Below are 25237 nucleotides of genomic sequence, written 5' to 3' on the forward strand. Positions count from 1 at the left end.
GCAGGTGTACCAAGCAATGACCCAGTCAAGGTTCTCGTTAGGGTTTACGTAGTGCTGGCAAAAGAGCTCCATCCAGCTGACTTGAATGGCAAAGCTGACCCTTACCTAGTTATTAAGCTCGGCAGCAAAACCATCAACGATGTAGAAAACTACATCCCCAAACAACTTAACCCAGTATTTGGAAAGTAAGTCTTACAACCTCCAAATCAAAGACTAGGAGCGTTTTACAGTTTCTGGTATCTTGTGGAAGGACGCTCTGAGCTCGTTAACTGTACTCAATAAGTTATATAACTACTAGTACCCTGGCAGTCTGGTGCTGCATAAGAGATAGTCAGGTGTAATAAATAACTGCACAACTATACCTAAATCTGACAAAGCAATTGATTGGTTCAAGTGGCCGAGAATTGGTCTACTCAGCCAAAAGTTGTGAATTCAAACCCATAGACGGCAATCTTTTTCCTAACCTGTAAGTGTGATTTTAGACGAATGAACAGATAGACGAACATGGCTTTATTATAGTAAAGAAGATCCGCTGTCAAAAAACAGAACAGGCTTTTATATTGTGTAGATTAATTTGAAAATAAAATAGATTTAAAATAAATTTTTTAGAATAAATTACCGTAAAACCTCTAATTGAATGAATGCCATGGCGCTGTATTTTTCAACCCTTCCTCTTTAGTGACAGTCATTCGGAAGTGGCAATACTGTAGAGGTTGGCGTTGTATGTTTCAAATGGCTTGTCAGAATTTTGGGAAAATATATTTAGCTCTTTTACAGGCGAGGCGAGTATTTTGCCTTACATTTCCGCTGGAGCGATATTAAACTTTTTGGATGCTTGCAGTTTGCTTGCAAAAGCTTGCAAAAGCTCTAACAAATTGCAAAGCAATTTGTTAGAGCTTTAAATTTTTTATTGCATTCTAAATTTGAAGGCATATTTTTATTTTATATTTTTATTTAACAATGTTAAATACAAACTCTTTGCACTCATTGAATGATAATATGTTTGCTACAGTCTGCAACCAGAACTAGCTTTTTATGTGCAATAGAAGAGGAGCTATGAGCGCCGATCCATTGTAAGCCGTGTTAAGATAACTGCAAGGATGCTATTAAATAATATGCTATAAATCTGAAAATTTACAAATTATGTATTGATAATTGATCAAATGCTACAAATATATATATTCATGAACAAGTGACATAAACGAACCATATTTAAAATACATGCAGAAACAAAAATTAACGTTTTTAAAACAAAAATATTTGCATCATTTGCTTGGATAGCTGAGTTCTGATTGTTGCTTTCATTGTAATGAACATCTGGTTGCCCAATATCTTCCACAATGTTTTCTGATTTCAAATCGTTTTCTGCACTGCTGAACTAGTCTATATTAACGTCCAAATAATTTTTTGGCAGAGCAATACTTTTACGCATTGCATTTAGCACAAATACAATGTGCAAAATTTTTGCTCGCAAAACGCAACCTTGACCCTAAAACTAGTTGCTCATCTACCATCGTAAACGTGAACCATTTTTTATATACATACATGTACTTTGAAGATTTAAGACCGTGTTAAAAAAGAAACTACTATTAGCCTGAAACAATGATTAATTATTTTTATGGTGTTGCTTTAAAAGTTTTTGCTGAAAAAAACGGAAAAGCTTTGGAATTGGACAACGAGAGAATTAATTGTTATTGATGTAAACGATTCATTATTAATATGAATTGTGGACACGTTTCTACTAATCGATTGATACTATGAGCTCATGAAGATCAAAAAATGTTAAAATGGCAGTCAAATAGAGGTGGCGTTCAATTAGAGGTGGCTTTAGATAACCGGATTTTGATGAAAAATAATTTTCTAAAGACTAATGTCAATAATTGTAAAATACTTTGCTGCTTTTTGCAAAAATATTTTTTATTATAAAATTCACAGAAATTGCAGTTGCTAATAGAGATTAGTTGAGTTATTAATACAAAATATAGTTTGAATATGCGGACAGCACTATCATAGAGAAATATCAATGTTAACAACAACTCAATACTCACTGATATGTGCAAATAAATCATGCCCTACCATACAAACATGCATGCTTGTATGCACACATGTACATACATGTACATATATATGACCACAATCTGAAAACAAAGACTGAGAGAATGTCTGTAAACATCTGATTGCTATATGGTGACAATCTTTTACTTTCACATTATGCACACCTCCCGTTCGTCTTCTCTACAAATCATTATTTTTTATTATTCTAAATAAAGAATAATGTTGGCGAATATTAAATAAATTCCTCACTGAGACACAGCAAAACAAATGTAGAACAATGTAGAAGAGTTGTTTCCTCCTATAGAACAATGTAGAAGAATTGTTCCCTCCTGTAGAACAATGTAGAAGAATTGTTCCCTCCTGTAGAACAACGTAGAAGAATTGCTTCCTCCTGTAAAACAATCTGTGAAAGATATGACATACATCATTATCTAGAGATGTCATAGTTGACTGTAGATGTTTTCATGACCACGATATTGGTAAAAGGTAGCACATGCAGATATGTTGAAAACATTACATTCGTAGGTGCTTTGAGCAGGAAGTGACATTTCCAATGGAGTCAACACTCTCCGTGCAGATCTGGGATTATGACAGACTGTCTAAGAACGACTTGATCGGTGAAACTAAAATAGACCTCGAGAACAGATTCTACAGCCGACATAGAGCGTCGTGTGGGCTCCCCTCAGTCTATCATAGGTAATTCTTTGTGCCATTTATCATCAGTCACATACAAGTGCATGTAATTGGTAGCATAATTTATTGTGGTATTTGCTCAACTACTGCTGAGCCAGAGTGTGCAGCCATTAACTCACGTCTATTCTGCAGCTCTGGCTACAACATTTGGAGAGATCGAGAGAAACCGACAACCATTTTAGCAAAAAGATGTAAAGCGAGCAATATGGGCCCACCACACTACAGACTGCACCAAGCTAAAGTTACAGTGGCTGGCAGGGACTTCTTTCTCAAGGAAGGTGTGTAACACACTTGTTTGTTTAGTTTTTCTCTTAACTACTGACCGTGTTAAATTATCCTGGTTTCACCTTTTTTCTACCGTAAAAGAAAACTTTGATACGCTAAATATAAATAACATGATATAAGTTATCTTCTTGGATTTATTGCATTTGTATTTGATATTTGCATTTATATTCTATTCCACCTTTAAGTATTTTAATAAAGCTGGTTTCCCATTTCCTACAACTAGGAGTAGATGCTTGACTTTTAGATTTTAATTCCACACCTTTCCTAATTGTAAGGGAATTAAAATAATTTATGCCTTGGGCTACACAAGGTTACATGATACCGAGTTGGGCAGAGCCCATTAACTGTAGATGGATCATTAAAAACCATAGCTCGAGGTCTCTATTCATAGTTGATGTTTGTCCATTGCGATAATCCAACAGTTGCCTTGTAACAAATATTTTCGTCATGGGCTAAAAATGTTTCAAGTGGATTCATTCGAAAGTCATCCCTTCAATCCATTTAATCCCTTCACTTCCTTTAATCAATCGAATACATGTAGATTGTAGTAATTATGGTAAATTGAGTTTGGTAGGTATAAGGTAACTTCCAAGTTTATAGATTTGCATAAGCCTAAACAAATGCTTGTCTTGTACACATTCAATAATAGACCTGTTTTTGTTGTACAAGTATAAAACCTGAAAGCGCCTCAACTTACACCTCATACATCAGTACCATTTAATCAGTTCAACAAAAACTAACTGTGAACTTTTCTATTGAAACTATTTTGAGGCTACAACAGATTTTACTTTTCTCCTTATTTTAATTCAGTCACACAAATAAAAATAATCTGATACCGGTGGAGTTATTATACCATGGTGGCTGTCAGCCCTACTAGTTGATACATCTCATAAAACACTACTTTATGAGACATCTGCCAGATATTCATGTAGTTTGTCTGCTCAAAATATTAATGGCAGTATTTTAAACTTGCCAGTTGTGTTGACTGAACAATGGTCCTTATCAAATTTACTGCCATCACTCTGGACTCACCGTACAACTGTGAAAATGTAATGCAATAGCTGATGAGAATGTTTGTTTGCTTATCACCATGACAATACTTCCATATATAGGTATTTTTATTTGCTGTAAGTCATATAATAAAATTAAATGTTTTTGCTGAGATGTGGTTGTTTCGATTGTGCAGTTTATTCCTAACTATTCAGAGTCCCTTTGATTAGATGTTACGGTGTTGCCTTGTCTATTTTTCATTCCGATTATATTATTGTGTTTAGATCTGGCAGCAGATTTGGCTGCATCATGTAAGTATAACAGTAGTAGTCCCACTAGTTGGTAGTCACGCAAAGGATTTGTGCTCTCTTACTACTTGCTCTTCTCCCACCCTCTTTGTCTTTGCTACTTACTTTGGGAGTTGTCAACCCGTACATGCAGACAACTCATAGGAATGCTTGGAGAGCTATTATAGGCCTGGGGTAACTATGGTAATAGCTTAAAGCGCTAGACTATTCTTTTTCTTTCAACTAATTCACTTTTCAAGACTTCTGCTGTGGTTACTAACACTGACTAAGCATGTGGTCACACACCACAGCTTTGTATCTGCCTATGTCTTGGTTTGGGACGCATAAAGCAGACAACTCCCCTGGCACCTGGCATAAGAGAATGCTATTGCGATTTTACTGGTGTCTGTCCATAAAGTTGTACTTGTCTCTTTAGAAGCTAATGTTCTGTCACTAGTCAATCTATTGTTGTCTATAGATCGTTTTAATAAAACAACATACATCAAATGTATCAATATTTTTTTCGCCGATGTCTAAAAGCTTTATTACAGCGGAGATTAATTATGCATTTCCACGTTTCAATTGCACACAATTGCATAAATTTAGTGTAGATTTTTTATCAGATTTACTGGTTATACAAAATGAAACTGAAGTATAACACTCTAAGCCAAGATGTTTGATTGATTCAGGTCTTGAATGAAGGTAAGATTTTGATATCAAATAACTCTTTCGATTTTATTAACAGATGACGCGAGTCACACGGAAGAAAATCTAGCTTTAAATGTGTTGAAACAATGGCACGAGTTACAGCCAGGAGGCTGTGCTCTTGTTCCTGAACACGTAGAAACAAGAAGTTTGTACAATTCAGAGAAACCTGGTATAGAGCAGGTAAGCATTGGTTTTTAATCATATATTTATGACTTACCGTAACTTCATAATAGATGCATGTACACACAGGCCATGTTGTGAGAGATAGGTATCTGATAGCGTGTCTACAGTTATTCTGGCACATATTAAAAATAGTTGTAAAACACCCTGCAATTGTTTTATCAAAATACCTAGATTACCCGCCCTTTGCTGTGGTTAACATTCTCTTTATTTGCAGAAAACTAGTGATATGTTTTAATTCATTTGTATATTTTGGAATGAAATATTACAAATTAGTCAATATAATGTGGAAAAAAAGTTGTTTTAATAACATTCTATACATATTGTAATGCAAAACATATGAAATTGTTTTTGTAATATATATTCCACAATTTCTCTTTCTAGAATTCTGAAATTATAAATGTGCTTATGTTTTAAAATTGTACATGTGTAATTGCTTCAAAATGTTTGGTCAAAATTTTTTCATATTTTTCTTCAAAATACAACACTTCAGTAATTAATCATATAATTTTTAATTTAATAGCTCTTTAGATTTAACAACCTCCTTCGGCAGACGTTAATTTGTGTCGAATTGTTTTTACAAAAGAACCCACTCAGACTTACAAATTTCTAATGGGAACAACAAGTGTTTGACGAGATATTTAACAACATAGCCGGGCGCCCTACATTCTTATTTTGTTTAAGATAAACTTCAGGGTAGAGCTTTTATTTAGGCTGCAAATACTGCTAGAATAAATATTATATAATAGTATAAATGAGAAATAAGAATAATATAATAAGAAATAATATAGGGTACTAAATAATCCTGCTTATCTTTTATACGTATTAAAAATGAATGAGTGCTTTGTCCTTGAATTACATGTACAGGTATGTATTGGTCAAGAAAAGGCCTTAAATATCTCATCTAAAATAAAACGGCCCTGTCTAATGATAGTAGTTCAGTTATTACGGGACTAAGGCTTTACAGAGGTCAACAGCTGTGCGAGAAGTAGTTACATGTTTTGTTATTTTTAAACATGTTGCTTCTAGTCATTCTTTACATGTGCTTTGTGATATAAAAAGAGATAAAGAGATAAAGGAAACAAAGAGCTATTTTTAGACTCCTACCGTGACGTCTTTGCAATAGCTTCTATTTTTGTAAAGAGGAAGTGTTTATGTAGTTTGCTTATACTTTGTGCATGAAATTTTTCTCTTACTTTGAAAGTTGGCACAATTAAAAATGCACAGTTTTTCATTTTATAACCAATGAATAGCATGAAAAGACATATTTTTCACCAATAGATTGCTGGTATGATTGGTTAACACAGGAAACTCAGTGTCCATTTACATGTACCTTTTAATCTTGCCAAGTTTGCGAACACTTTTCTACATTCAATTTATCTTCATGTTAACTATACAGATTTGCTGTTCTTTTAGGGCAAAGTACAGATGTGGGTAGACATTTTCCCTCTAGATGCTCCTGCCCTTCCACCAACTATAGATATTTCTCCTCGAAAGCCAAAGGGGTATAATAAGTTTCTGCTTTGTATCCAATTTTGCTCTAACAGGAGTTGTCTACTCATAGTATCTATTTCATGAGTAAATAACTCATATAGAAGATAACTTAAGATATTGCAGATAACTCATTATCTGCAATAGAAGTTTATTTGTATTAACTGTGAAAATGCTTAAAAATTGTTGGGAACAACTCCAACATCGTAAAGAGTAAAACTATTTTCTAGATCAAACTCGCATCCTTATAGACAGCTTTGTACTAAATATCAAGTTTTTGCTTCACCTTGAAGAATTTGAACTTTGAACCTTAAAAAATTGCTGATAAACTTCTATAGCAGGTTACTTAGGCAATAATTATTTAATTTGTTTCTTTTTTATATTTTTAAGAGACCATTTTGGTGCGAAAGACTAAGTAGTTGTGCTGCAAAAGGTTGAAGCTCAATATCTCTTTCAATTTAATTTTTATGGTGTTCAAGCAACAAACACACTGAAGCTAATAAAAAAGTCTATAGCTGCTCTTGATGTATCCAAAGACTGAGATCTTTGAAAAACTATTCACTAGTCATTGTTTCTGGAGCAAAGAAAAGGCAAGTTTTGTTTTCTTACTCTACAGATATGAGCTCAGGGTAACCATATGGAACACTGATGAAGTAATCCTTGAAGAAGATGATTTCTTTACTGGTGAGAAGTCTAGTGACATCTATGTAAAGGGTTGGCTCACAGGACCAGACAACTCCCAAAGCACAGATGTTCATTACAGGTTAGTGTAGATGTGGTTCCATTGTATATCATGATAAACTACTTTATAATCAACAGCACTATAGGTCAAAGGCCTTTGAAAGTAATTTCCACAACCAGCATTATGTATCGCTTAACTTATCCTAGTTATGGTATAGTGTGAAAATATGATGCATGTGACATAGTATTACCTTTTTTAGTTTATTTGCTTTCTGGTTTCTTTCAGCCATGGTTTCTGCATTCTATATTAGGAATATAATATCTAATTTTGAAGGTTGATCTAGGTTGGGATGTAGTTGCAAACTTGTTCTTTTTTACGCATTAGTTAAAGTGATATAAATAGTAAAAAGTCGCATACTGAAAATGTTAGTTTTATTAACAAATGCTATCTCTTTATTACCAAAAAGCTTTTAGGCCCAATTTTTTTGTTCCTTTTGAACAATATCTGTATAAGTCAAATTGGAATTTTATTTTGGCTGTTGTTCATTGTTGTTTATATTTTAAGTGCAGACATTTGTTGCACTATTGTGTTGCTGTATCCATTCTTAAGAACAGTTTAAAAAAACCATAATCTTTTTATCATAAATTCTATAAATAGATTGATTAAAAACAGTATTGAATGGTTGCTGCCAGTCTGTTTGGATATATTTTTTGATATGTAAATAAACCTAATGGCAAGATTAGAATACAAATTTAGTGGAAAAACACTTACACCATTTTTTTTCTTTTCACTTCTGAGGCACAAGGTCGTACAAGGTCATATCAGAAATTACTAGGCATTGTTAAAAATTTAGTAAAGTAAGAATTACTATATCTTTGCATTTGCAGTATATGAGCTACTTATTCAATGTCAAGGTATCACAATTATAATTGTTCCTTGGTTTAGAAAACTTTCAAGCAACAAATATTGCAATGAATGAATGTCTCAGGTTTTTAACACTGTATTTAATAGAGGTTTAATCATCAATTATTTAGATGTATTGATGTATTGCAGGCATTAGTAATTAGGTAAAACATGTTCTATTTGTAAGGTTTCCCTGCAATTACTATCTTAATGCTGTTTATTATTTATTTTGTTGTTTGTTTTCTATAAAAAATTTTGAAAGGCTTGAGAAGGTGTGTTTAGAATTTAAAAACTTCAAACTTTGTTCAAACACTTTCAACTGGCTTTGCACTTATCTTATTAATTTTTGTAATTTTTTGCATAAGCTTCGCAAAGGTTGGGTGGATCATGAATATCAAATATCTCAGCATCTGATGATATCAGCAAATCCACCCCAACTAAAACAAACCATATAATTAACTGAACCAAAAATAATATGTGCGCTTGTGAAGCACAGTTTTGATCTAGACAGAAATGAACCGGCGAAATGTAATATCTTCAAGCAAAATTAGATTAGATACATTTTTCAGCTTTGTTATCTTAACAGGTTCAGCCAATCAGATAGAATAAACAATGCCTACTTTCACACTCCTCTTGAAAGCATCTTCCCTCGGTAATGTGTGCTGAGTTAGGAATAAAAACATTAATTGAATTTCAAAGATGACGGTTAGCAACAGGTGCTAGCAGGCGCTCCTTAGCTCCTTTGCTGTATAACCATGTAAATAGATAAAGCCAGTCATGGCATACCTCTGCTTGTTATCTCTCCTCAGTCATATAGTCATTCATTACACTCTATCAGTGCTAATGATAGCCAGTATGTTACGGCGCAACATTCGAGCAGCAGCTGTTGCTGCCAGTAATGTGACAGCGTTTAGTCGTTGTGAAACGATAGAGTACATTAGATCAGACATACGCCAACCAAATATATGGTTCATGATCGGTAAAGTATTGTAACAGTGAATAGGTCAATGGTTTCTACTTGTTGGCTGATGTCTTTTCTTTACAAATGTGTCTATTGAGTTCTGATGTACATTCCGTTAATAGATCTAGCTTTCTTACAGACGTATTTCTATTATTTTTATATCTACTACTAGTTCAAAAGACTGTTACCACATAGATGAACTTTTTCGTAATGGCCTTAGTTTTCTTCAAAGCCAAATAATATAATGTTAGTATGTTCATAAAATATAATCTTATCTCACCTGCGAGTTATGTATTGCAAAGGTCTCTTACGGGAGAAGGCAACTTCAACTGGAGGTTTGTTCTTGCTTTCGATTACCTTCTTGCCGAACAGAAGATAGTCGTGACAAAAAAAGATTCTATATTCAGCTGGGATGAGTCTGAAACTAAGATGCCTGCTAAACTCACCCTTCAAGTCTGGGACGCTGACCATATCAGTGCTGATGACTTTTTAGGTAAACTCGATCAAGAGGAGTTATCTCACCTTCTGCAGGGACGATAGTTATAAATATTTCCACTCATGGCTGAATGCTGTGAATGTCACATAATTAATTTTATTAAGAAGCTGCTCAGTTTTGGCTAATGCTTCTTACCAACCCATTTAGATCTGATATTTAGCTAAATCATTTGCCAAGTGCAAGAGTATGGATCATTTCCTTGACGGCTTAGACAGCATACATTATACCTACATTATACACATACATGATACCTACATTATACATACATTATACATACATTATACTGTAGGCTACATACATCATACATACATTATACATACATTATACATACACTATACATACATTGTGCTTACATTATACATACAATGTACATACACTGTACATACACTGTACATACATTATACATACCTTGTACATACATTGTACATAAATTGCACATACATTGTACATACATTATACATACATTCTACATACATTACACATACCTTGTACATACATTATACATACATAATATAAACATTATGAATACATTGTACATACATTGTACTCTTATCAGTTCTTGTTTTTGCCATCTCCACTAGCTAGCAACATTTTAACCGTGGAACCATTGAGGTGAGGTGAGTTGGAGAATCTCAATGTCAACATTAGGTCAACATACAGATTTTTATATTAAGCAGCCATGCACCAGTTTTCTAATCTTTGATAAGAATAAGTGCATATAGTCTTCTATCAAGTATATATATATATATTTTATTACCAGGTTTCAAGTTTTGTCATTACACATACATGTATTATATTACTATGGTATTAAGTATCACAGAGTACAGTTATTATTACAAATCACAAGCTACATAAGGGAAAGCTGATAGAATCTAAAACAAGGACTCTTTACACAAAACATTTAATGTTAACAGCTCTATCACCAGTCATTCTGAAATGACACTCTTCATATCCTTAAAAGATTTAATCTTTTGCTCACTTGAACAGGTGCCTTCACTGGTGATCTGACTCGATTCCCCCGCGGTGCCAAGTCCATGGAGGCGTGCCAGCTTATAGACTCAACCATTCCTACTGTCAACATTTTCAAACAAAAAAGAATAAAGGGATGGTGGCCTTTCGAGCAGGCGGATGGAACTATTGCTGTAGGTTATCTTTGCTACTATTGCCGTATGTACTCTCGCTGCTGGCTAGCCGTCCTTATGAATAATTCTCGCCGGTTCTGATTCTTGACAACTATCAAATTGCCGATTCTTCATAAATCTCCTTAGAGACAACTTGTTTAGTAGCAGCCCCAGAAGATTAATGAACTGAGGTTGTATTTAAAATCCTTTATAAAATTAAAAGCCGCAAGAAACTTTAACCTGCGCATTACTTTAGTTTGTGGAATTTCTATTTACTTGTCTAATGTGACTGCAATCAAGTGACTATACTTGGTGTATTCTCCTATGCATGCTATATCTATAGGCTATGCTTATTGCTTTTGGATAAGTTATACTACAAAACTTTAAGTCAGTGCAACAGAATAGAGATTATCTACAGCTAGGAATGACATTGAATCACTGATGTCTCTTGTGTTGATACGGGCGCCGATATTAGCAAGCCTTACATGCTATTTCAAATTTTAAGTCATATGTATTTACAAGAAGCCATTTGCATTTGGCAGTCTAGTTAGTTTTCTAAAAAAAAATTTCCTTAAGTTCTGTAGAAATGCTGAATTCTAAGCTACATACATGTATGTAGGTTGTCTCTCATACAACACATAGGCCTACATCTAGTGCTTCTTGATCGTTGTGTACCAAAACTAGTCTCTCATGACTGTAGCATACTGAGTGGGCTCTATGCCAACACTAAGTCTTATGCAGTCATTTTTGACTCAGTGTACTACAGGAAGCCATTTTGACTAGAGTATATTGTATAGTCACTCGCGCTCATGGTAGGTTGTAGTTGAGTATCTCTTGCAGTATGCTACAGGTAATTCTTTTACTCTCAGCAAACCACAACATACTGTAACTAGCTGGCTATTCTTAACCATGGCGTACTGCGTTGATATTTTGTAGCTGGTCTTTGCAATTGAGTGTATCTCGCTTAATATGTACCAAAGGCAGCGCGTTTTACCCTCTGCAAATTACAAAATAAATAGCAGGTCTTTCTGGACAAGCATACTGTATATGGTCTCTCTCAACCACAGCATACTGGGGTGGTTTTTCTGGCCCAAAACATACTCAGGTTGTTTTTCTTCATGACAATAAACTACAAGTGGCCTCTTTGCTGCAATATACCAGATGACATCTTTATAATTAAACTGTAGGTGGTCTATCATGGCCACAACACACCCAGGTGGTGTCTCTAAGTTGTGGGTGGTCTCTCGTTCACAACATACACATACCTACGTTCAAGGGCTATTGCGTTTTCTGCAGTTATGAGGAGGTTTCTTCGTCAATCCAGATCAATTCAACCACACTAAAATAATCTAACTTTATTTACTCTTACCAAAGGTTCGTGTAATCATTCCGCTTTAGTATAACTGTTTTGCCTGCATTCAGCAAATCCCTGACAAGTACCCAAAGCACTATTTTGTTGTACAACTGACATGCTATCTGTGTGACAGGGAAAGGTGGAAGCGGAGATTGAACTGGTAACCGCAGAAGACGCCGAGCAAAGACCTGTTGGACTTGGAAGGGAGGCACCTGAACCACTAGAGAAGCCCAAGTAAGCTCCGTAAAATTCTATTCGCTACCCTTGTAACTTTTGTCACCAACTACATGTCCGATATGGTATACAAGTAGCAATAACTCTGTCATATTTAGAATAGTTTGTATCCAACCCGCAGTAGAACTGAGACGGTTTAATACCTGAGAGGTCTAAATTAGTTAGCTGCCAGCTCAAGCCTGTCACAGGATCTGTGAAGGCTGACTTTCATTACCAGGTTGATTGGTGATATTTGAAGTGGTGCAAGTTGAAGTAGAAGTTGTGCAAGTTAATATGCTTTTCTCAGAACACAGCTTTTAGAGACGGAGTTCATTTCTATTAATCTCCATATTTTCCATGTCCGTGACATACTACTTGACTTAGTCCGGCAGTCTGAAATCAATTCTGATTCAACTTCTCATATTTTTGCATACCACCCGTTACCCAGAAAGCCAAACCTTATCTTTTTTAGTCGACCAGACACGGCATTCTTATGGTTTCTCAATCCTCTCAAGTCTGTTCAATACCTTTTCTGCAAGAGATTCAAGGGCATCTGCATAAAACTGTTTATAGCTGTCGCACTTGTCATGCTAATAGTCTTACTTGTTTATAACATTCCTGGCTATGCTGCCAAAAGAATGCTCGGAGCCTAGCGAAAGACTGAGACCTGAACTGTATGTGTTGATTTGAGTATTTTGTTTAGCGACTCAACAGGCACTGAAGAAATGACTATAAAGCGACATACTATGCTTCATATTGTCATATCTAAACTGTTTTAAGTTATGTAACATAATATTTTTATACTTGTTGTTGTTTAAGGGTCTGTACCCTTCATATTTTCATACTCTATGTTTGTGCATGATCAAATGAGATATTGCTCAAAATAATCGAGTCCAAAATTTTTTTCATTTTCAACTGGTGTATTATTTTCTTTGACTATGTACTCAACAAAGTATTGTGTAGACGCTCTGTACATTAATTTTTTATGCATATTTTTTTAAATTTTATTCTTAAAGAATATTAAGTAATTATTTTGCATTTTATTACAAAAAATCATAATCCGTGTTTGATCCTTTTTATACATTCTGCCAGATATCACCACAGATATATATCAATGTACATAATTGTATATTATAATATATAACTATATAGCATAATGCAACAATCAATGTTTGACATACGCACTACACCATCGCTTTTAGAAAAATGTCAACATTGTAAAATTCTTTTAAAATAAATATTCTTAGAGTGACTAACAGCCGGATTAGAGTTGAAGGATATACTGTACACATGCGTAAGAGGGTCGTATATGTCGATATTTACGTATAACAGTGACCTCAGGCTAGAGCTAAGCTGTTGATAGGTGGTATATATTGTGACTTTAGCCTCTGACTAACTGGGGTATCATTGACTCGGGCAACTTACGATCCTTGCAAATACAATGCATTGACATAAACACAAAAAAATAAATAAAAAATGGTTTTGGTTGCCATTGGCAACAGCAGTTGTTAGCCGAGACTGGCAATATTAGACACTTTTTGATTTTGGAATATATATATATGCGAGAATGGTTTGTTATTCAGAGATACACAGCGCCAGTCGAGAGTGCTGCTGTGATTGCTAGTAAGAAAATTAGAGGCAACTAAGTTCAGAGATATTCTAGGTCAAGGGCATGGTGAAGGGCTGCGAGGTCAGAATGTGTCGCCACTCTCCAAAATGGCCAGTTCAACTACAAATAGAAATAATATAGTACAGTTCACATTAATGCTGACAATGTTTAATTTACATACATAAAAGGTTTATTATTGTGCCAGAATTCTATTGGCCAAAAATTACATTTGACACAATCAAAGCATTCCGTCGAAAAGTGTAATTTTGGTCAAGAATTTAGGCTATTAGTCAAAAACCTAAGCCATTTAATTAGAAATAATAGTATTGAAAAAAAATTATTTATTATAATATTAATAGTAAGTTTTCACTTATTAGATAAATTTATATTTACCTTAGTGTTAGTTTAGATTTATAATATTGTAAAGGCTAAACATATATTATGTTATAATTGCTGCACCGTAAAAATACTTCACTTTTTAACTTCATAAAATTATTTGATTTATGGGTATAATAATATGTGTATATGCATGTACAGTGCATTGTGGGTTCTTTTGATTCAAGATCCAAGTTACTATGCAAAATTTGGTTTGTTGAAGCTACCACAACTTTACCGACATGCATGCTCATGTATGGTGAAATATTTTGAGATGGCATAATTCTAATGTTATGGCTAGATGTGTACTTTTTAAGAAATGTAGCAAAATGATTATGTTATAATAAAAGTCTTTTCAATAATCTTCCATTTTGACTAATAGTCTAAGAATTCGACTAAAAGCCTGTCGGCAACAAAAGTTTCGACCATTATCTTTTCGACTAAACCTCCATTTACCTACACAAGAAAATGGAAACATTGGGGCTTAGAGTAAATATTGTTATCTGCAACCTTCTGCTACTCGCTGTAATCCTGCTTAGAGTAACAGCTATTCAGAAAGTGTTTTTGCGCATAAAACCAGATTGTATAGCCGTTTTTATAGTTACTAGCAATATCTTTACTACTATAGCTAATACTGGTAGTAGAAGCGCGCGACCTGTTGTCAACAGGTCAGGGTTCAGAGCCCAGAAAAGGATGCTGGTGCTCTATCTGTCTGTCTGTCTGTCTGTACGCTGATGAACATTCAACCAAATACCGGCAGCGTGATTGAAGATGCTTTCATCAAAAGCAATCAAAATAAAGACTCTTACCTGTTTGGCTGAGACTTCCTCATCTCTTCCATCCCCGATCACCACGTATGTACATTTCCTACCAAACCTTGTTGCTATTCTCTCAAAGCAACTTTCCTTTCCTATAACCAAAATGTTAAAATTATTTTTTAGACTTATTTTAGAGGTAACTTGGGAATCTAAAGGATCTTTTAAATAAAGCTGGTTGCTAGTAACTTAGTTCTTGTTCAAAAAATGTTTGAACAGATATAGCTAAGAGTAAATTGCTTCTAAAGAAGTGGTAAGAATTCGTAACTTAATACTTTCTCTCTACCTCTTTCTCTCTAGAGGTTTTCTAGTGGTCTAGAAAGCTTGACCTGCAAGCAGCATGTTTGGGGTTCCATTCCCAAAAAAGGTCACTGGTTGTTACAGGAATGATATCCAAACTTATATTGCTCTCTGCAACTGAGCATGTCTACAGTCATTGAAGTTTCCTTGCAACTAGACCCAGACATGTCCAGGCAAGATCATAAAGCCTTTTTTGTACAACAATGCTTTTAAAAACATGCACAGTCTCTGGTTGTAGTAAGCTAAGAAGACAGCACACTCGATCTTCGAGTAATTGCTCACGTATGTTCCAAAATGTTTTATTGTGTTTAGTGACTGCAGACAGTTCTTGCCTGTTGAAAGAGCTAAACAAAAGCCAGATAAGCATTTGAATTGTAATTCCTTAAAAAAATCAATTTAAACTCACTGAGCAGTTGCGATACACAAAGCATGCGTTGGCAAGTGTTTGTTTGTGCAGGCCAGTAATTGCAAATATTTGCCATACATCGTGCTGCCTTTTATACAATTGCTATCGTGAAATCAATTTCTCTCGCTACTAAAATAAAATATGAAAGAGCCTTATCAATAGTTATTGCTCGATTCTTTTAACCCTCTTTGTAAGCTGCAGCTGGCAAATCTGTACGAAAACAATATGAATATTTCGTTGTTATTCCATAGTCTTTTACTCAGAAAGATGAGATGATGACTAACATTACGTCTGCTGGCTTGAAGTGAGATTGTAATGTAATTGTTCACTATAAAATTTTGTGAGTGTTTCCTACTTTTAGGGGATGAGACGCAAAAAGCAATAAATTTCACAAGATAATTCTAGAAAAATGATCAATACTGAATATAGATGTTTTGAAATTCTCAGCATGTTAGGCCAAAATCATCAAGGAAATGCCTTGTCTTTAGATAGATGTTACTTTATTTATATTAGTCGAATTAGACTATGAAACAAAGAACCAAAGCAAAAAGTAGTAATGTAAAGTAAATTATGTAAATTGAAAGAAAAAGCTCTTTTTGCTAAACTCTGTTCTAAAATGTGAATTGGTAAGGTGATGGCATCTGGTATAAGGTGTAGTGGTTTTTTGGGAAGTAGAAATGTAACAGATAGTCAGGTACATTGAAGATACAATTTGAATATTTTAAACAGCAAATATCTAAGAACACATTTAGCTTCTCAGCATTAAGGGCATTTAGACGCTGGTCATAACTGTCCGTGTCAGGTAGGATAACCCTAAAGCATAAATTGTGAACTTTTCACTCAACTTCTCTTTAAAAGTAAGCAATGAATTTAGACTGAAATAAGAAGGTTACATAGCGGACCCCACCTATTTTAGCAGCACTATAGATGTTGTCTATCTCGAAGGCTCCGCTGAGGCCATAGAGTAAGGTCTTGGAAATGGTTGGCACGAGTTGAGAGCTTGTCACGAGTATGTTCACACAGTTGTTTCTACAAGGTATCAGCAAACAATAATACATATTTCAGTTATACTTCAGCAAGCTACATAAAAGTGTGACATTAAAATTCTCGATTAAAATATATATAATTCGTTGAGCAGTGGCATCAATATAAAAACACTGAGATGTTATTAGAATCTTTCAGCAGCCTCCACATCATGTTACTAATCAATGTTCCTAACTTTCAGCTTGTATCGCTGCTAAAATAAAGGTTAAAAGGAAGTGCTGCAGTACTGGTTATGTACTAACTACTAACTGTCATGGAGAAGGTTCTTCCAGCATAAAATACTTTCTCAGCTAAATTGCTAATAATCTATTAGTCACACCCGTGTCATTCCATCTAGCTCCATCCATGCATACCGCATTCAACCATTACACTAATTGTGTCACATGGAACTAATTGTGGGTAGCACACAGAATAATTTTGACTGATTTTGATGCAGCTTCATATTGGTTAACGATTTATTGTTGGTCTGTGTTTTAACTGCGCTGTAGCTGACCACAAAAGGCATGTCAAGGTCATAGATATAATATTTCCATACGACTGTTACCAGATATGCAAAAAATGATATTAGTGAGGGTAGGATTTCAAATAGACTCAAAGTCATAGAGAGTTCCCAAACATTCTTTTTGAGGTTTTAGTGTCAGGTGTAAGTTTTCCAAACACTCATACACAGAAGACTTCCGTAAGTAGGATATCTCATACAACATTTTAAAATTTTTGATAGCTTTGATTACGCAAAATTAGCTTTTTGATCTTACATAGCTGATTATAATATCACGACTCTATAGTATATCTAATGTAGTATTTTTATTTGTATTTTACTCTATACGCTATATTTATAATTAACTCCATTTCATATGATAACTTAACCTAATACGTAAATATGAAATGAATTCAACGGAATAGAAAATTTCAACATTTAGGGATGGCATTTTTTAGGGGTGCCAAGTTAGTGGTCAATTTAGACAAATGGTTGCTGCTAGGTTTGTTAATAATAATGGTGAGAATAAATTATAAGGTTCAAATGGTAAGAGAATACAAATAGAGTAAATGATGCTTTGTACACCTAAAACCATCGGCTAAAATGAGGCATTACGAAAAAGTTTTTTCTCTCCGTAAGTAAGATTGGAACAGAGCGGCGAACAAGCCAAGCTCTAAAGCCCACTAAGACTGCGTATGGAAACCTGAACTAGGCACCTTTTGTCTGTATCAATACTACCTCTTTACTCCCACATAATATATGCACATATTATGAATGTACAGTTGCCGTACAAGGAGATTGCTCCGGATAAATCTTAACAGCACAACATAAGCAGATACAGTCAACAGTTAAATCAACAGAACTATAAATTCTTAGCCTATAATCTGGTAACTTTAGACATATCTTGATACTTCTATTAACTTGATACTTCTATTATTAAGAAGGCTCCTGGCTAGCTACCGAGTGCGGTGAACGCCGCTATATTAAAATCCGGCACGTCAGAATTGAACTTTTACTCAACTTTGGTGCGAGTAAACAGAATCGGTACGCGTTTAGGCAATAAAAAGTTTATTGTTTAGAAATCTAAAGCTTCCCTTGAGTGCAAAAGAAAAACAAAATGGCTTCATCATAAAGGTTGAAATTTGGAACAGCCGTGAAATTGTATATGGTATCTCCGCCATAATAACCTTGACATTTTCAGGTTATGAACCTGCTCTACCTACAGTATATAGTTAACGACCACAGAATAATGTTATTAGGTTAACAATGTTATTAAGTAACAAAAACACATACGTTAAATTTTAATAACATTGAAATAGTTCACTTTTCATAAGACCAACTTTCGTGACTGCCTGTGTCTGGCTTGAATGTTTTAGTGAGACAGGCAAAGTTCATTAAAATTATGAAAGCATAAAAAATTAAATATATAGTGTGCCAAAGGTGACAGTATTTTTAGGTGATTTGTCATTATTTAATTGTAGAGCTTCAATGTTTAAGTGAAACTGGCAAAATTCATCAAGTTTATTAAAACATAAAAATAAAATAATTAGTGTGCCAAAGAGGACAGTATTTTGAGCTGATTTGTCATTATGTAATTGTAGAAGGCAGTTTCGTATTTTCATAATCTCTTGCAACAACAACTATTAAATAGTACATTTCAGACGCAACAGCCAACAAAGTGCTACTGTATAGTCGCAATGTTGAGGAATTAATGAGCCTATCGATTAGCTAGTCCGCGACAGCGAAGGGCAGCGAAAGGCAGCAAAGGGCGAGGAGAAGCTGTGAAATGGCATATCAGGTCGCACACTTAAGTATTATTTACTGAGGAATAAGTGGAGCCTAAGCCGAGAGCCTGAGTGTTTGCTGAGAGAACCGGTCGCTTGCATTCAAACTCACAAACTCCTCTCTATTTGCCATGTAATTTTTCTCTGTATGTATAGTTACAATGGCTGTGTTTGTGTTATTTGTCTAAGGAGATGGCAAGCCTTAGTTAAACTTTACCTCCATTGTCCGAGCTTTTAATTTCACAAATAAGTGCTAGCGAAAAACCGTGTATGACATCTTCAGTGATCTAATTCAGTAGCCTTGCCTCAACTTTATTAGGCGCAGAGAAGATGTTGTTAGAGGAGCTTAGACTCGGAAAAGCTTAGCAAATGTTTTTTTGTGTCTTTGTTGAAAGACTGTCTTGAATGGTAATATTAGATTTCAGTCAAGATGTAAAGACACCATATCCATGACGGAATTTTGCAATTATACGTGTTCCAAAATGCTGATATTAAAAAGCCTATTTATTCAATAATAACAAGACATTAGCTCTAAACTGTAACACCTGCTTGACTCCGCTTTTGCACATTGAGCTCTCTTTTTACATTAGATCTATAAAAGTGCGCAGCAACTGCAAAAATGGATTTCAGATTAAACCCACAAGTAGCTTTCTTTGTCTCTCTTGTAAATATGTACCTTTTAAGTTTCATTAGATAATTATAATAATTATAATTATAACAATCTATAACAATTTCTCTAATAAGAAAGAGCAGAGTCAGCTCTATAACACTCACCTGGATGCTATGATATTTAAGGACTTCAGGGCAAGGGTTAGCCAAGAATCTGTGATTGTTTCCATATCTTGTCTTAGCTGCATCCACAAGTCTCTTTTTTGTGTACCCAGTAAGCCTGGATTAATACATGAACGACTGTTAAACACATCTGTTAATAAACCACCCCATATTGCTAACACACCCATTTGTTTCTTTGATTAATTGCGACAAAACACATAATCTGATGATAATGTGAAAGTTATTGACAGGAAACATAACCATCAACAGAAAAAAACCTGAAATTTGCTAGTTGCTTCTTTGGCTCAGTAAAGAGCAAGACGGAGCAATGGGAGTTACACGAACTTGTGTCAGCTATCTTGTCTATGGCCACTACGCTTATAACGTCATGTCTAAGGGTATCATACTGATAGTCAGCACACCGCCCCTCTGGTCATCATTTTTATCTTCAACACTTCCGATGGCCATCGGAGCTATGGTCATCATAGCTATGGCCATGCTGGCTGTGGCCATCTTAGTTATGGCCATTTTGGATGTGGTCATCTTAGCTATAGTCATCTTAGCTATAGTCATCTTAGCTATAGTCATCTTAGCTATAGTCATCATATCTATACTCATCATGCCCTATGGTCATCATGCCCTATGGTCATCATGTCCTATACTCATCATGCCCTATGGTCATCATGCCCTATGGTCATCATGTCCTATAGCCATTTAAAAATTGCAGAAATTTATACAAACATACCTGTGCAATATACTTTTAATTTAATTTGTTTACAAAATGGAGAGTTATTATAGAAAATATTTTTTATAAATATCTATCTCTAACAGTAATTTAGTAAACTCTATAAGATCTATGTTCAGCGTTTAACAAATACATGTATGCAGTAAGGTTTCTAGTTACACTTCAAGGTTTCAGGTGATGCTATGAGGATGTACTGTGTAGAGTAGAAGGTTATTATGCATGATTCTGTTACATTGTAATTATATACATCAGTTGTAGAATGCTATTGAATATGTTTATGGTAGCATGTTTTTGTAAGCGGTGATATAAGGCTGTACAACATATTGTCAAATGCTATTTTATGTCTGTAATAAAAATGTTTTAGATTTGTGTGTGTTTTATAATGCTGCGACACTATGTCTATGAGGAATATCTATTAAAGTTTTTGCAGTAAAATGCTTACATAATCAAGTCTATAATAAAATCTATGAGTACATCTATGAGTATATTCGAGTATATCTATAAACATATTTTTGAGTGTCTATGATTATTTCTATGAATATATCTACGCCTATGTGATGGAACACTGTTACACTGTTACACTTATCTATTTTAGGTTTCTATCATACGCGTCTATTGTGTAATTCTACAATGGGAGAAGGTGGGACAAGGCCATTACGTATGTCTATGAGAAACAAGCTACCAGCATAGAAACATTTGATTGCCTGACAGGAGGTTGCAATAGGTTAATCAGAGTGACATTCATCGTAACTGATAGAAACTCTTATAATACATACAATGGCCGCCTGTGTGGAGCCTCGAGGTATGCCAAGACAATTGAATAGAATTGTGTCATGTTCTATACGGAGCATTGCTCACAGCAATCTATTCGCCTTGTTGACAAATCACTGCCGAAAGTTCAAACATCAGAATTTAACCATCAATGATGATTCAAATTAGCATCATAGGAGTTTTATAGGCAACGGATAGTCTAGTCGAACTGGCAGACAGCTTTAGCGAATCAACCAAAATAATTTTTAAAATGTTCTTATTCTCAAGCTGTATAAAAACTTTACCAAACTTTTTCCTGTGTTAAAGTAGAATGATATGAGCAAAATAACATTTTAGGTGTCATCAAAAGTTGTTTGCTCCTGACAGCTCGTTAGAATTGGTTTGCCAAAATCTTCAGGTTTTTCTGGCTTATGTTCAGAGGATTATTAGACTAGATCCGTTTTCACATAAGTATGCTTTTTATATCCTCATCTTAAAACACATAATGGCAAACTGCCATCATGGATATGGCATCCTCACATCTTCGCTGAAATCTAATATTACCGTCCAAGACAGTCTTTCAACAAAAACAAAACATTTGTTCAGCTTTTCTGAGTCCAAGCATCTCTAACAAGGTCTCTGCCTAAACTATAAGGCTATTATGTTGGTAAATTCAATCCTAAGCAATATCTCTATGTGAAGAATGAAGCTAAACATACACTGACCTCCGACATTAGTTTTGAAGCTATTGTAAAGCTCTTTGATACGACGGTAACGGAAGGCGAGTTTTCTCATCCAATCGACGCCTCCTCTGACACCAGTAGCGACACAAAGTCCTGGCCCCTGCGCTGTTTGGTGGAATCCATCAGCATGGAAGTTATAGCCACTGCAAGGAATGCAAGAACAGCGATTAGAAGAGGTACTGCGGCTAACCTTTGATTGGACGTCTAGTTTTAGTTTCACTTTACGATTTTTTTAACAGCAAATGACGATAGAGTCAGTCAGTTGGAACTGTTTGAAGTTCAGAGCAATTTTAATCAGCTTTACTTGAGAATTTTAGCCTTTAGTATTTTAGTAAGAAATACAACTAGGGGTGCCACAAAGCTCTTCACAAATTTCCAAAAGAAGATATGCGATTTTTATAATAGGTGTTGGTACTAAACAAATTAGCCAATTATATTAAGACAAAAAGATATTAGAATTATCCCAGGCTCCACAAGTATAAATGTAATGAATAAGAAGTTTCAGTCTTGATTCTGTTGAAAGTAGTCAGAAAAGTCACGCTCTGTCTTTTATTTATATTGGTGAAAGATAAGCTAACCTAAGGTCTTGTCCATTGTCATCTGATGAGACGTCGTCTATATGCACCTGATCACACTCCTCTAAGTCGCTGAAGAACAGATGGCTATCAGCTAGGCTGAATATGAGCTCTTCTATCCGTAGTCCCACTGCAGCTGATTGAGCGACATCCTACATAATAATAATAACACTAATGATGATTATAACAATATTAATAACAATAATGATAATAATAATAATACTAATCGTAATTATAATAATATTAATGATAATAACAATATCAATTAGGTCGATGACAGAGAATAATGCCAGCTCATGCTTTAATAAAACCAACAATACTAACAGCAATAACAATAATAATTTTCAATTAGTAGACTTGCTGTCTGCTGGCAAACTGCAAATAATTAGGGTTTAAAGCTAGTTATTTCGTAATTCATCAATAGATAGAACGTGCATAGAACGATCATTCATAGAATGTTCATCAGTAATCCAGTCTCTTAGCATATAGTATATATATTCCTAGATACGCCTAATAATATTATAAAACATGCTGTGCTAAAGTTATCAGTTGTAATAAAAAGTATTTAATAAGCTTTGCAGTCGCTTTCAAAGATTTTGGCAACTCAAAATCTAAAGACAACGACAAAGTTTAAATATTGAGTTAAAAGTTAATAATAGCAGCGGCTACTCTCGCTAGCGACTATTTATACAGTATAAAGTTTCAATGCCACGTTACGCTGCTACAATAGCATTCTTAAAACAACATCATCCCTTTCCCATTCATGCTATTACAACAGCAGCCCTGTACTAGCTAATTAACTGCATCGATTTGCTTTTATGTTCTCAAACATTAAAAATAAAATCAAGAAATGGGTTAAGCAACTCTTTCTTAACAGTTCAATACATTATTTATGACTGTTACGAGCGGAAGTGCTTGTTTAGGTTGGTCAGAAACTCGTTTCATGACAGTTAGCCAATAAGAAACAACGTACTAGTACAATAGATAGAAGACATGACAGTTAACCAATCAGAAACAATGTACCAGTGCAATAGATAGAATAAACTCAGAAACAAAGTGATCTTTCCACAAACAGCCTACAACCAGTGAGACTAAACACCAATTGTGTATGTCTTATTATATTATTATATATTATGATATATTATATAATATATTATTACATATAATGTAATTATGTATATTATAAGTGTACCACATTTGTAGCACATTTATCTTAGCTATGGTAACTTATTTGAACACAATGGAAACAGTTTAACATTGAAAAAACGTGATTTTTAGTAATAAGTTTGTTCTATAATGTAAGAAAATAAAAGTGTCGCGTGGTTTGAGTTATTAAAATGAGCCGAATGCTTATAAAGTTGGCTTCCTGAATTGTGGTTGGTTCAAGGCATGATTTTGCAGTTGGTCACCGAGTTCCCTCTAATAATGATTTGATATGTTAAATAAATCAAGTATAGGGACCCATATTCTAGAACAATCCACTAACCTTGCCAAATCTCTGCGCGTATGAGCCAGTCATGAGAGCATGAAATATCACAATGGTTTCTTCTAGGTCCCAAATAAATACTCTATTTACATCTGCTTCTGGTCCAGGAGAGCTTGTCTGCTTTCTTGTACGTGTACGACCTCGACCTGTAGCCAAACAACAAATATAGCTTAGTTTATAAAGGAGGGGCGTCTCCGATAAAACAGCTTGTTTTGTGGCAAGTTTGACTATTGACAGTTCTGGGGAAGATCAGACACGGAGAAAAGCGTAGTATTTTTGCTATCTAATGTTATATTATGTCTAGTATTATACTTCTGATGCCTATATTCACTCTAGTATTATATATTCATGTGTATATTTATATTAGCATTATTATTATTATGTATTTGTATCGTCATGGTTATAGCCATGCAGCATAATTTTCCTATAAATACACTCATATTTCAGTAGACAGACATGAGTTACATATTATTATTGTAATGTTTTGTAATTATTATTGTAATGCAATTATTCATAATGTTTATTAGATTCCTCAGCATTTCTGTTTGAATACTCCTAAAAATATGCAATTTTCTAGCTCAATGCACTATGAGTTATTTGAAATTGTTCCTGAAATAAGAAAATAGTTTTAAGTTTGCCAAATATATTTGTTTTATTGAACCTAATTTTGTATTTGTTCAAGTTTCGTAGCACCGTAGTCAGAACTCTTTCTTTGGTAAGGGATTCACTAATTTGATTGTTACCCTATAATATTTGTATTATTATTTCAGTAAAAATAATAAAAAATTAGTATATCATTCCTACCTCTTGAACTGTCTTGCTTGCCGAGAGGTGGAGAGGGTGTTGAAGGAATGGTTGGCGAGAATTGACTTTCACCTGAAAAATGGAGGTAAGAAATGAGTGACATATTGATAAGTTGTCTCCTCGGTTGATTACA

General features: G+C 34.5%; 2 protein-coding genes across 3 annotated transcripts in view; one reads left to right on the forward strand and one right to left on the reverse strand.

The window, feature by feature from the left end:
• LOC137394604 (otoferlin-like) overlaps positions 1-13086 on the forward strand; it is a 36731-nt gene extending 23645 nt beyond the window's left edge. Inside the window, exons 18-28 of the mRNA XM_068081338.1 lie at positions 5-185; positions 2581-2751; positions 2881-3026; positions 4308-4334; positions 5056-5198; positions 6615-6703; positions 7306-7452; positions 9538-9728; positions 10719-10873; positions 12340-12440; positions 12892-13086. Coding sequence (XP_067937439.1) covers positions 5-185; positions 2581-2751; positions 2881-3026; positions 4308-4334; positions 5056-5198; positions 6615-6703; positions 7306-7452; positions 9538-9728; positions 10719-10873; positions 12340-12440; positions 12892-13072 — 1532 coding nt within the window. The 3' untranslated portion in view covers positions 13073-13086. The remainder of the gene's footprint in view (positions 1-4; positions 186-2580; positions 2752-2880; positions 3027-4307; positions 4335-5055; positions 5199-6614; positions 6704-7305; positions 7453-9537; positions 9729-10718; positions 10874-12339; positions 12441-12891) is intronic.
• A 3-nt stretch (positions 13087-13089) lies between these two features.
• Positions 13090-25237, reverse strand: part of LOC137394605 (eyes absent homolog 2-like) — a 45466-nt gene continuing 33318 nt past the window's right edge. Inside the window, exons 13-20 of one of the 2 annotated variants that reach the window (XM_068081340.1) lie at positions 25105-25176; positions 24301-24446; positions 22818-22966; positions 22222-22382; positions 20005-20119; positions 16832-16953; positions 15213-15313; positions 13090-14148 (exon numbers count right to left, since the gene is read on the reverse strand). In XM_068081340.1, coding sequence (XP_067937441.1) covers positions 14068-14148; positions 15213-15313; positions 16832-16953; positions 20005-20119; positions 22222-22382; positions 22818-22966; positions 24301-24446; positions 25105-25176 — 947 coding nt within the window. In that variant the 3' untranslated portion in view covers positions 13090-14067. The remainder of the gene's footprint in view (positions 14149-15212; positions 15314-16831; positions 16954-20004; positions 20120-22221; positions 22383-22817; positions 22967-24300; positions 24447-25104; positions 25177-25237) is intronic. The other variant, XM_068081339.1, reaches the window with a different exon arrangement.

Source organism: Watersipora subatra, chromosome 4, assembly GCF_963576615.1.
Source record: "Watersipora subatra chromosome 4, tzWatSuba1.1, whole genome shotgun sequence".
Taxonomy (NCBI): Eukaryota; Metazoa; Bryozoa; class Gymnolaemata; order Cheilostomatida; family Watersiporidae; genus Watersipora; species Watersipora subatra.